Source organism: Oncorhynchus keta, chromosome 21 (assembly GCF_023373465.1).
Source record: "Oncorhynchus keta strain PuntledgeMale-10-30-2019 chromosome 21, Oket_V2, whole genome shotgun sequence".
Lineage (NCBI taxonomy): Eukaryota > Metazoa > Chordata > Actinopteri > Salmoniformes > Salmonidae > Oncorhynchus > Oncorhynchus keta.
This window is the reverse complement of record NC_068441.1, coordinates 17,206,399-17,219,785: the sequence shown is the minus strand read 5'-3', so window position 1 is coordinate 17,219,785 and position 13,387 is coordinate 17,206,399. Positions and strand designations below refer to the sequence as shown.

Sequence of the window (13,387 nt, the reverse complement as noted above, 5' to 3'; positions counted from 1 at the left end):
GTAGAACTAAAAATTGTCAAGCAAGGAGCTGCTAAGGTGTTTCTGAGACCAATCTCAGAGATTGTTGTTCTTCTTTCTGAAGCATCCTAGAGACAAAAGATTAAAATAGAAAGGACATTATTTGTTTATTGATTTGTTTTATTTAATAGTGGCACAATTTCATTATACCAGGCGGGGAGTGTGCTGCCATCCTGTTAGAAGGTAACAGATTATTTTATTACAATGGTTAAATTGGATTTTCATTGTGTTCAATGGTGTTATTTGCCCCCTAGTGGCGCTTTCTGGTACTTAGAAAGACAACGCAAACGGGAAGTTCAGAATTTGTTTTGCACGCATAGAAGCAGCTACAAACAACGCTACGGTGCAGGTCTTTCAATGTAGTTATTTCTTGTCACGCTTCATTCAGCCTTAGAAAAATATTTGTTTGTAAGTTCGATTCAAGCATTTAGCTAATGATGATAATCTTGTTATTGAGAGTTTCTTACATATCAATGTTGGTTGCATTTACTCACAAATTGCAATGCCTTTTGTGTATGTCGTTAGCTGTATTACTTTGCTAATGCTTCATGCAAACGAATTGTAAAATATACAATACTGTAGTTTTGTTACTGTTTTTAGTGTAATATGCTTTGTTATTCTACATATATGGTTATACATTATTAGAGTAATGAAAGGAGCAATTACCATATGGTTAACAATTAGCTATATGGTTTGGCATCATGCCAGATGCATGGTACCTTAGCGCGTGCTTTGTATTTATGAAACTTCAAATGTTTAATGTACATCTACAGTATGTCGGTGTGAATTGAACACTAAAGTATATTCTTTTCTGTATTTTGCAGTTTCACAACATAAACGTTTCAATATATTAATTCAAGAAAAGTCAAGTCACGCCTTGGGAGTTTTATTGAAGACTTAGTTGTTAGCTATCTGTCTGGGAACGCAACTCAAGGGCAGAATACCTACAAAGAGTAGGGAATGAACTTGAAACCTGATACCTCCTTCCCCAAAACTCACACACAAAAAGGAGAGAACAATTACATCTGTTTTATATCTTCATTGATTCTTTAATACAATTACTGGAGAAACATCTTAAATACAATTCAACAATGCTAAACTAGCTGATTGATGCAATGAAGTCCATATCAACAGGCAACATTTGGCATGTTAAAATTCACACAGCCGTGTATTGAATACAGTACATTCTTGAGCAGAGCAGGCCATCCGTGGAAAACTATCAAATATATAGTCACACCTCTTGACATTTATTTGGAACCTTCATGTGTATGATGATACACATATTTATTATGCAGCATGCCCCAAAAGGCACAGGAAATAACTTGCAACATTAAGAAATGTGACCATTTCAGTATACAATCATTTAATTTTTAAAGAGCACTGGACTAACTTCTAATCTAAAATTATATATAATATATATATTTTTAAAAAACATGTTTTAATTTAATTTGACCTTTATTTAACCAGGAAAGTCAGTTAAGAACACATTCTTATTTTCAATGACGGCCTGGGTGGGTTAACTGCCTGTTCAGGGGCAGAACGACAGATTCGTACCTTGTCAGCTCAGGGGTTTGAACTCACAACCTTCCGGTTACTAGTCCAACGCTCTAACCACTAGGCTACCCTGCCGCCCTCACAGTACCATCGGAAATTATTCAGCCCACTAGATTTTTTCCCACATTTTGTTACGTTACAGCCTTATTCTAAAATGAATTAAATAAATAAATTATCCTCAGCAATCTACACACAATACCCCATAATGACAAAGCGAAAACAGGTTGAAACACCTTATTTACATAAGTATTCAGACCCTTTGCTATGAGAATCGAAATTGAGCTCAGGTGCATCCTGTTTCCAATGATCATCCGTGAGATGTTTCTACAACTGCTTTTATTTGGTTACAGTATTCCACCAGTTGTTCCAGAGGTTTGGCATGCAGAGAAATGGAGGAGGGGATGATGATGAGCTTCAGGTCACAGGGAGAAACTGAGGCACCAGCTGAACATGAAGGTGACTTCGTAGTCACTCAGAAGCGGAAACAGCCACTAGTTTCTGGGCTGTCATAGTCGACTCCTTCACACAGGGAGTCCTTCAAACAGAACAGACATGACTCATATAATATTCCTGGTCTCTTTTCTATCACTATTTTAACGCGTTTCAGAGCAGTCTGATTAATCATTGACTTAAAAAAAAAAGACAGGTCTTCCATTACTACTAGAGGTTTGCTTCAGAAAAACCAACGCACAGAGATCTCTGCTTGGGAAAATCTCTCATGATACACCATCATCATTATACTACAGAGAGGGAACAAAATTATTAGTACTATCAGTAACTGAACATTTTGATACAGCATCTCATCATATGCCAATATTATTTAAAGATGATACATAATCCATTGTTTGAGATTAGTCTCATGTGAATAAATGAAATTATAAACTGGGTAATTAGCACCCTGAATGCTGATTGGCTAAAAGCTGTGGTATATCAGACAATATACCATGCGTAGAAGCAAAATGACTTGTCTACTGTTATAATTATGTTGCTACCCAGTTTATAATAGCAATAAGGCACCTCTGGGGTTTGTGATATATGGCTAAGTGATATATCCAGGCACTCTACGTTGCGTCGTACTTAAGAACAGCCCTTAACTGTGGTATATTGGCCATATACCACACCCCCTTGGGCCCTATTGCTTAAACAGAAACCTTCTGCAGGAATATATCTAAAATACTCACAGAAAACAGCTTCCTATACGAGGCTGTAATGACAGACAGACAGGAAGGGACAAAAGGAAGAGACACAAATGGGGGGACTAGCTATAGTACTGAACTCACAACAAACCAAATTGAACCAACACACTTGCACCACAACAAGAAACGTTGAATATGCATTTCAAAACATCAACATGTCTATATTTACTGTCCTTGTGTGGTATTGAGCTCTGAAGCTAATTGTTGTACAGAGCATGCTTCTCCTAGGATCACCAGCTGGATTTAACTGACTAATGTATAACACCTGCTTACTGGAAGACGTTTTAACTGTGTATCTTCTGGAATGATATTCAGAAGACGTAAATGAGTATAAGAGGTGCAGTTTGTTTGGGATAGGAATAGTGCTATGCATATTCAAGCTGGAGACATACAGCCTATGAAGACAAGGGGAGACCATGCAAGACAAACAGCTGATGTTGGAGGAGAGACAGACATAATATAAAGAGGAGAAGCCACCAACAAGACCACAACATGTCTGGATTATCAAAGGGATTTAAGGGTGAGGGGATGCTAAGGATAAAGAGGGATTGGCTTGGGGTGAGGGTGGCAGGTGGGAAGAGGGAGGTGACCGAGTTGAATTAAGAGTGATTCATTAAGTGGGTGCCAATTTTTGACACTAACTTGGCTTTGCTGCAGCATCCCCTCTGGCATCTCAGGGAGCCAGGGCCGGTTGCCGGCACTGTAGAGCCTGGGCCGCTTGAACTGGTCGAGACTGGACAGGGGGGTATAACTATTCCGTCGGAGCAGCATGGGAGCTGGGTCCCTCGGGACATTATCCTGGTTGGAGATGGGGAAACACCAGGTGCATTAAAGAAAGAGACCCGGGCACACCCAACGTTACTGGGACAATTCCCCAAAACACAGCAATCAAACGATAGTTTTCCTTGACCAACCACCACACACACAAGAAAAAAAAAATGCTATTAGACAAGAAAAAGGTGATTCTGCAAAAAAAAGACAATCTAAAAGCAACTTCAGGGGGCAAAGGTTATGGTGCAAAGACTGTTGTCCTTTGCACCACACTGTGTTGTATACCAATCAATACAAGTCAGTTATTAAAGGGGACCAGAGCATTGGTGGTGGTGTTTGCAAGCAGGGAAATATGATCAGTTATAACTGCCTCCCAAGTTAAATATAAAGTCACACTAACTACTCATTTAACCAGACATACTGTAGCTTGAGCTAGTTTGGTTAAAGAGGAAAAATAACCAAAAAGATGTTCAGTGAAGCATGTGATATGTGAGCAGAACAGAGCAGAGCCTTGCCACTGAGGATAACGTGCAATGTTACTCACAAGTGGTCGGTCGCGATGTGTGTTCACTGCCTTCACATTAAGATAAAACATTTCCACTTTACAGCCTGGGGAAAGTTGCAGAGAAATTGATGTGACCCGTTCCTAATTGCAATACAAACGACACGTGGTGATAGAGGAACAGGAACTCAGATGTGAACATGCATAAAATAATTGTCAGAACAATTTGTTCAGCATTTAGTCTAATGAACACAAAGACTTACCATACGCAACAGGAGTGAGTTTGAGCACTGTGTGCAGTGGACATTTCAGGTAGGGCAGGTCATCTATGAAAGACAAAATAAAGTGTCATTACCTCTGGTGTTTGTGAAACTGTCAGTAAAAGTGTACTGTGCGGTGTGTGCTCACCCACCTGCACTCTTATCCAAGAAGTAGGCCAGCAGGCAGCGCATGACAGCCTGGTGACAGATAACCAGCACGTTGCCCTGTCTCTCTAGCTCCATGATGACAGGCTCTAACCGCTGCACCAGGTCCTGGTAGGACTACAGGGAGGGAGAGGGGACACACTGAGCCTTAGTGATTCCTCTCCCTGGCAGGAACAGGGCCCCAGAAAAGTGGTAAGAGGGTAGGACTTTACCTCTCCCCCTGGGTAGCGGTAGTGGTACTTGTCCTGGTCCCTCAGGGCAAACTCCTCTGGGAAGGATTTCTGGATCATATCATAGGTCATCTCCTCACACACACCCTAACAGACAGGAAAGAGAAAACTCTGGAAAATGTGCCTTGTCAGTTGAGTTGACAGGTAATGATAAATCATTCATTATTATTATACAAACATGGAATATTACAAGTCCTTTATCACAGAACAAGTTCGTTTTCATCACAAAAGGTGTCTACCTAAATTAAACCCCCATGGTATTAATTATGTTAGACCAGTGATAAGTGAGAGATCAGAGGTGAAGTCAGCACTGACAGCATCAATCTCATTGAGGATCTTCCACTGTTCGTAGGGCACAATCAGCTCCTCAGCAGTCTGGATGGTGCGTCTCAGCTGGCTAGTCCATACCTTCAAGTCAGACAGTTTGTGCTCCTCAATGAAGCTGTGCAAGGCATAAGCAAACTGGACCAGAGGGGGCAAATGAGAAAGATACAGTAAAACTAGTGAAGAGAGATTAGTTTCAATAACAAGCCCATCCATCAGGGTACGATTTACTGTACATGGTCGTAAACATGCTATTAACTAAGAGTACATCATAATTACATGATCAGATTACCAGTGTTTACTCAAATTCAAAGTACAGGAGCTTTAATTAGTATTTTCCATTAGCTGTAACTAAATCCAAATAGAAACTGGTAGGGTCCACTGACTCAAATACAGGGGTCAGTGTCATGCTGACTGTTCTCCAGAACGGGCCTAACCGTTATGGCAGACAGGACACATACCTGTTTTCCTCCTGGGGAGAGCTCCGAGTCACCTCCGATACGGCCCTCCATGTTGTGATTGCTCTCTCCATGCCGGCACAGGTAGAGGGAGTGAGAGTGCACTTGGATGTTCATGAGGTAGTACACTATCTTACTCTGGATGTAGTCCTGTACCCGGTTCACCAGGAAGCGCCGGCCCACATTCTCCACCTTGATGAAGGATAGGTCCCTACGGGATACACAGTAACACAATTGTCTGTATTCTGTATCCACCTGGCGGCTTACATCTGAACTGTTGCAGCAAATTTACAGGAATTCTAGAGAATTAATGTTAACGCCTACTAGGAATAACAAATGATCCGTATTAACAGTTCTTGCCTCTAATTGAGGCAAGCGGCCGCTTAGGGGCCCGGCCGCTAGGGGGCCCTGACTCAAAAAAATAAAACAACTCAGTTGTGGTTTCAACTGAGAGAAATTATAGAAAAACACCAGGTGAAATATATAAAATTGGTTATGCATCAGCAGTTTCTCTCTTACGTCACTCATGTAGATGTAACAGTATAACTTTACGTCCGTCCCTTCGCCCATACCCGGGCTCGAACCAGGGACCCTCTGCACACAGACAACAGTCACCCACGAAGCATCGTTACCCATCACTACACAAAAGCTGCGGCCCTTGCAGAGCAAGGGGAACCACTACTTCAAGGTCTCAGAGCGAGTGACGTCACCGATTGAAACACTATCAGCACGCACCACCGCTAACTAACTAGCCATTTCACATCGGTTTCACTCACCCCCCTTTTGACCTCCTCCTTTTCCACAGCAACCAGTGATCCGGGTCAACAGCATCAACGTAACAGTATAACTTTAGTCCGTCCCCTCGCCCATACCCGGGCTCGAACCAGGGACCCTCTGCACACATCAACAACAGTCACCCACGAAGCATCATTACCCATCGCTCCACAAAAACCCTTGCAGAGGAAGGGGAACCACTACTTCAAGGACTCACCGATTGAAACGCTATTAGCGCCCACCACCGCTAACTAGCTAGCCATTTCACATCAGTTACATAGACAGCAATCTAAACTTGCAGTAATCATGGCCAAATACCACGCAGGGCACGTGCCCAGGTGCCCTGACCGCCAGGGGGCACTCATTGAATTTGTTAGTCACTCCCACTCAGATATATTAACATGGCATAAATCATGGCAAAATGTGTAGAATTGCAGGGTATTAGCTTTAAAACTGCACTGTTTTTCTCTCTGCCCCATTAAAAAAAGAAGAGTATAATTAGATTAAATGTGTTATACAATTGCAAACAATTATCTCCACCCAAGGCAAAATGGGTAGAATTGTAGGAAATTAACTTTAAATAGTACATTTATCTCTCCACCATCAAGAGGGGGAGCCGCTATATTTTGTTGCCACGAGGTGGGGGGCCCCCCAACCAAAAAAGGCTACGGAGCCCCCCTGGCAAACTCCTATTCAAATGCAAAACACTGAGATAGACTATATGCTTTGGTCATTCTTACTTGTCATAATCATCGGGATCCAAAGGTTGGTATGTAACCTTATAGCACTCTATGCGTTTGAGAAAGTCATCCATCACTCTCTCTCTGTGCCTCTCTGGGTAGTCTGGACTGGATACCTTCACTTCCTGTATAGAGATAACACATTAGAATGTGGGCAAAGAAACAATGAAAGTCGTCAGTCACATAGCAGGGATATAGTCAATGTATAAATAGGTTATAGTTTTGACCGTGGCGTGGGGTCATAGTAAAGCATTACAATCGGAACATACCAGAATATTAGCAGCAATGACTTCTGGGTCGTCACACACTGACTCCACAAAGAACACCTGTTGGAAAGAAAATAGCTCAGACTACAACAATATACTGTCTCACCACAGGGCTGGATGCAGAGTCCCATGACCACAAACTATCAGATTCATCTCAATATTAAATGCCGGTCCATAATACAGTAATGTTATATGGAGATACAATTCAAACACAAAACTATATTTGGCAATTTAGCACATTGCACGTTACCTTGAATGCATTCTCTTTCCCAAAATCAAGAATGAGGTCTCTCCTCTCCCTTGTTGTGTTTGTTGCATCAAATACCTAATCAAAGCAAAGCAAACATCACAAAACTGGTGGATAAATGTCAAATATATTGAGCAGACAAAAAACGAACCAAAATGAGAGCAAATGCCGTACAGCGATTTGTCCACCTTCTTCAGTTAGATATCCCTTCACATCCTCCAGGGCTACCAGGGCACACTGTCTGTGGGAGAGGAGGGAAATACAGTTACAGTTGTCTGCAGCAAAGGGGGCAGGTATGCAATCCAAACTACTATACGTTATCTTAACGGCCCCTGTATCATTTATTTGCTCATTTCGTGTTTGATTGTAAGGGAAGCGGGCCAGAAGACCAGAGTGATCTACCGTATGCCTATCTTTCTTCTGAATAGTAACACTGATGGAACAGTGACAGAACATACCGATTCAACATTTTGCAAGGCTCATACGAGCAGAAGAGTGACAGCAGCAGCAGTATATTTTAGATCAGCATTCTGTGATGTCAAGAACAGTAAAGCCGTTTACAGGTCCATAAAGGGCAATTCTCTACACAGACAACTACATTCACTTTCTGAGCCTATTTGGATGCCGTCCTCATTCAGTGATTATACTGGATACATTTTTGTGCTTAGAAAACGTTCAGCTAGTTGGAAAATAGTAATCCATCACAAATTACTATGAAAAACAAAGCACATTTCAGTTTGAATCCTGCACACACACACACACAGAGCATTCGGAAAGTATTCAGACCCCTTGACCTTTTCCACATTTTGTTACAGCCTTATTCTAAAATGGATTGAATTGGTCCCCCCTCATCTACACACAATACCCCATAATGACAAAGGAAAAACAGGTTTTTAGAAATGTTTGCAAATGTATAAATTAAAAAAACATCACAATTACTCAGTACTTTGTTGAAGGACCTTTGGCAGCGATTACAGCCTCAAATCTTCTTGGGTATGACGCTACAAGCTTGGCACAGCTGTATTTGGGGAGTTCCTCCCATTCTTCTTTGCATATCCTCTCAAGCTTTGTCATGTTGGCTGGGGAGCGTTGCTGCACAGCTATTTTCAGGTCTTTCCAGAGATGTTTCGATTGGGTACAAGTCCGGGCTCTGCTGGGCCACTCAAGGACAATGAGACGTGTCCCGAAGCCACTCCTGCGTTGTATTGGCTGTGTGTTTAGCGTCGTTGTCCTGTTAGAAGGTGAACATTCGCCACAGTCTGAGGTCCTGTGCGCTCTGTAGAAGGTTTTCAAGGATCTCTCGGTGCTTTGTGCCGTTCATCTTTCCCTCGATCATGACAAGTCTCACAGTCCCTGCCACTGAAAAACATCCCCACAGCATGATGCTGCCACCACCATTCAGTCCAAAGAGTTCAATCTTGGTTTTATCAGACCAGAGAATATTGTTTCTCATGGTCTGAGAGTCCTTTAGGTGCCTTTTGGCAAACTCCAAGCAGGCTGGCATGTGCATTTTACTGAGGAGTGGCTTCCATCTAGCCACTCTACCATAAAGGCCTGATTGGTGGAGTGCTGCAGAGATGCTTGTCCTTCTGGAAGGTTCTTCCATCTCCACAGAGGAACTCTGGAGCTCTGTCAGAGTGACCATCGAGGCCCTGACCAAGGCCCTTCTCCCCCGATTGCTCAGTTTGGCCTGGTGGTCAGCTCTAAGAAGAGTCTTGGTGGTTCCAAACTTTGTCCTTTTAAGAATGATGGAGGCCACTGTGTTCTTGAGGACCTTCAATGCGGCAGAATTATTTTGGTACCCTTCCCTGGATATGTGCCTATACACAATCCTGTCTCTGAGCTCTACGGGCAACTCCTATGACCTCATGGCTTGGTCTTTGCTTTGACATGCACTGTCAACTGTGGGACCTTATATGGACAGGTGTGTGCCTTTCCAAATCATGTCCAATCAATTGTATTTCCCCCCTTGTGGACTCCAATCAAGTTGTAGAAACATCTCAAGAATAATCAATGGTAAAAGATGCATCTGAGCTCAATTGCTAGTCTCATAGCAAAGGGTCTGAATACTTATGTAAATACGGTATTTTTGTTTTTATTTGTAATACATTTGCAAAACAAATCTAAAAACGTGTTTTTGCTTTGTTTTATGTGGTATTTGATACATTGAATACATTTTTTCCTCAAATCAATTTTAGAATAAGGCTGTAAATTAGTAAATAGCAAATTGTGGAAAAAAGGAAGGGGTCTGAATACTTTGAGTGCACTGTATTCTGTTAATAGAATATGAGTATTTTGTACACTGAATAACTGCTTGCACAGCAGACAGCGTGTTGATTCAGAAACACATTAGCCATTGACGCAGCACCCAACGCTGCAAAGTAAATGTGTGAAATCAAGCATGAAAGAACCTGGAATACTGCTGGAGTAATGAGATTGACTCAGATCTGACCAAGCTGATGGAGACACAATACTTGATTAATGATGGTCTTCCTAACATTTGACGATTTATACAAAACTTTGGCTCTCATATGTGAACTAAGGTGTACAACGCAGTTCTGACTGCTTTTTCAGTATGACTCATGCATATGAACAAAACAAATGTAACTTACTTCCTTATTTCCATGGCTTCCTTGTTGTCGTGCCTGAAGAAGTCGTAGGACTTGTAAGCTTTGACGGCCTCTCGGCGGTAGACACCCAAGTTAAACACTACAAAACGAACAAAATGGCATCAACAATAGAGTTATGACTAGCTTTTATCAGTGTCTACATGGTCTACTGTCTCCTTTCATAGAAATGGGACGGGTTTAAAGTAGGATCCTTTTCAACATGGGGCGTCTCAGTTCTCAGGAGCTTTAAAACTTGACAGTTGCCTAACTAATGAAAGTACCTTACTTCGTAGGCCACAATACACTTGTGATTTAAAGTTGAGTCATGTGCTTATTTAAAGATCTCTCAAAAACCAGAGGGTTAATAGTCAATAGGCTGTCATAATGGAAGACTTAAATGGACATGTCTAATGTCTTCAAAAGTTACGTTGTAGAGAGGCTCTTCCCCCACTCACCTTTGGTTGGCACCCCTATCCAGTTGAGGTACCGTGTCAGTTTCTTAGACATGTAGGTCTTTCCCCTGGCAGGTAGGCCGATCATTACAATCACTGTGGGAGAGTTTGTCATGTAGGATGCCCATGCTGAACAAAAAGACAGACAGACATACATAATATAGTGTATTCACATTGTACTACATCAGATACTACTGTATACTGTCTATACAGTATACCTACAAAATGATACACATCCCTGACAATGAAATGAGATACAGTAGATAAGGCAAAACAATTGAACTATCAAAGTGGCTGGTTGGTGTGATCAAACATCACTGGATTCATTTATTGTCCTTGATTTCCCATGTACTATATACTCAGATGAAAAGGGATAGATCAAAGTGCACTGGCAAGCCATAGTTTGCTATTCTCATATCAATTACGGACACAACAGGAATACTGTTCAGAATATGGGCTAATTATGATCATATTTCACTATAATATGCATTATACAAATATGATGTGGAAAGAGAATGAATAATTTGTCCAAGATATGCCAAAGGAATCATTTTCAGAGAAGACTAATCTCTCACAATATTATTGATGCACTTGTATTTCTTTCAAACTCATTTGCTTGAGAATGTGTGCATCAGCTACATGTGTTGAATGTCAGGCATAGGGACAGCTTTCAGAGATAAAGCCAAAACAACACCTGCAGACTCATTCTGTGCCAGTCAAAACAACCTGAGGCAATCACGCAGACTGCAGAGGAATTGATGCCCGTCCTGCTCATGACCCTGCCTGTGCACAGCTCTCCTGCATTGAAGATTTTTCTATGGGAGACTTATCAGTACTTACAGCATTTCTTCTCATTAATTCTGAGCTCTGTTTTCTTGGCTTCAGCAGAGTTGGCCAAGCCAGTCTTTCTCTGAATGGTTTCTGACATGGTGAAGTTGTGTCCTTGTTGAGCCAGGTTTCCAAAGGCTCTAGAAGAGCATCACCCCAGACAATCAGAAACAGAAGGTTGATTTATTAAAAGATCTGAACAATATTCAATTACATTAAAGTTGATGTACTGGTATAAAATGTAAAAGCACTTAAATACATTAAGTAATATGAGTTCGATATTAACTTTCAAATATATGACAAAGTAATGGTATACGACTTGACATATTGCTGTAATATAGGCTACTTTTATATTCTGCCCACAGCCTTCAAGAACATAGTAACACAGCAAAGTGAGGGAGACATTGATCTTCACAGCCACTGCACTGTATGTAGCCTACTGGGCGACCATATCTGAGGCTATCATCAAAAATAGCACACGCACTAAAAACGGACATCACTAAATGATGCTAAAGGAAGCCATTTACCGCAGCACGTTATGCGACGACACTACTGTAGTGCAATGGTAGTCTCGGGCCGGGGTCTTAAAATGTCTGTCTGGAACACTGATAATAGGCTTATTGGTTGTTTCGCACACATACACTCACCAAAGTTATTGCAATTTACCTGCAATGTGCGAGACGATGAGGCAATTAGAACTGAAAAGGTTAATCTGACGACGGATACGCGATCTTTGGCTCTACGATGTTTCTGTCCCACTAAAGCCTGCGTTGCGAATGTCTGGTCGAGGTCGATGCTGTCCTTCGTATGTTGGTGGCGCGGACCCGGTTGATGCTCTTCCACTAATTACCACAGCCACACAGTCCAAATATATTGTAATTCATGTAAACACAAATGTGCTTTTTGGTCTTAATTTAAAGATAGGGTTAGGCAAAAGACTAAAAGTGTCGTTAACATTAGGTTTTAAATCACATTTTAAGATACATTGTAGAAATAGGCGGAGTTTATGACTTTGTGGCTGTGGTAACTATTGACTACACCTTCCAAACCAGAAAAGCATTGAGGTGTGCCTGAGTCACAATTTCCTTACCGTAATCTTCATAATATGCAGACCTCTGAAGCGCAAAGGCAGTAAACATCGGATTATATGCATTGACCAGACAGCAGTAATAATACAATCATCAGCCTATTGAAGGTCTTTATCAAACTATACAATTAGCGCATTTGCTTAGCAGAACATGGGATGCTCGAGGGGGGAGTTCCTGCAGGAACAGTGGAGGCTCCTCAGAGGAAGGGGAGAACCATCCTCCTCAGTGAATTTTATAAAAATTGTAAAACATTAAAAAAGTTAGATAAAACTATACTAAACATATTCATGTCACCAAATAAATGATTAAAACACACTGTTTTGCAATAAAGGTCTACAGTAGCCCCAACAGCACTCCTGGGAAGCACCATGGTGTAGCCGGGGGACAGCTTGCTTCCAACCTCTTCTTGGTACATTGACTTCAATACAACACCTAGTAGGCTCTTGGTTCTCACCCCCTTCCATAGACTTACACAGTAATTATGACAGGTTCCGGAGGACATCCTCCAACCTATCAGAGCTCTTGCAGCATGAACTGACATGTTGTCCACCCAACCAAAGGATCAGAGAATGAATCTAGTAGTGAACGCATAAGCTACAGCTAGCTAGCCCTGCAGTGCATAAAATGTGGGGAGTAGTTGACTCAAAGAGAGAAAGACAGTAGTTGAACAGTTTTCAACAAATTAATTTCTTCAAAAATAAAGAAGCAAGAGAGAGAAAGAGAGTAAAAAAAAAATCACTTTCACTTATTTAGCTAGCAAAGGCAGCTGGCTCGTTTGGTTACGCAGACACTCTGCTCAAACAGCGGGATGCTATGTTAGCTAGCTGGCTATGTCTATCCAACACAACACTGGAACTCTACCAAGTCAAGGTAAGCTTTTGGTTTTATTAATGTACTGCCACCAG

The 13,387-nt window shown here is 41.6% G+C and overlaps 1 protein-coding gene across 6 annotated transcripts; it reads right to left on the bottom strand.

The window, feature by feature from the left end:
* Window positions 1-888: 888 nt before the first annotated feature.
* LOC118400195 (6-phosphofructo-2-kinase/fructose-2,6-bisphosphatase 2-like) lies at window positions 889-12,528 on the bottom strand. Of its 6 annotated transcripts, XM_035796786.2 has the most exons (16): window positions 12,061-12,526; window positions 11,407-11,534; window positions 10,570-10,695; window positions 10,118-10,214; window positions 7,680-7,746; window positions 7,509-7,583; window positions 7,262-7,318; window positions 6,993-7,117; window positions 5,482-5,689; window positions 5,012-5,158; window positions 4,679-4,783; window positions 4,454-4,583; window positions 4,305-4,367; window positions 4,084-4,148; window positions 3,411-3,566; window positions 889-2,107 (listed from the first exon to the last, which is right to left on the bottom strand). In XM_035796786.2, the coding sequence occupies exons 2-16, from the start codon at window positions 11,492-11,494 to the stop codon at window positions 2,045-2,047; spliced, it is 1,572 nt and encodes a 523-aa protein (XP_035652679.1). In that variant the 5' UTR covers window positions 11,495-11,534; window positions 12,061-12,526; the 3' UTR covers window positions 889-2,044. The 6 variants fall into 6 exon arrangements, 5 of the variants coding, with proteins under 5 accessions (XP_035652679.1, XP_035652678.1, XP_035652677.1 ...); XM_035796785.2 differs by having other exon boundaries at window positions 889-3,566; window positions 12,042-12,528; XM_035796784.2 differs by having other exon boundaries at window positions 889-3,566.
* Between the last annotated feature and the right edge of the window lie 859 nt (window positions 12,529-13,387).

What these genes read in the sequence shown, in the direction of transcription:
- LOC118400195 (XM_035796785.2), bottom strand. Translation starts at nt 11,494, where the DNA reads ATGTCAGAAACCATTCAGAGAAAGACTGGCTTGGCCAACTCTGCTGAA. An exon ending in GATCCCGATGATTATGACAA is followed by an intron (nt 5,690 to 6,992) that starts GTAAGAATGACC and finishes TGTATCCCGTAG; the next exon opens with GGACCTATCCTTCATCAAGG. An exon ending in ACTCACTCCTGTTGCGTATG is followed by an intron (nt 4,149 to 4,304) that starts GTAAGTCTTTGT and finishes AACTTTCCCCAG; the next exon opens with GCTGTAAAGTGGAAATGTTT.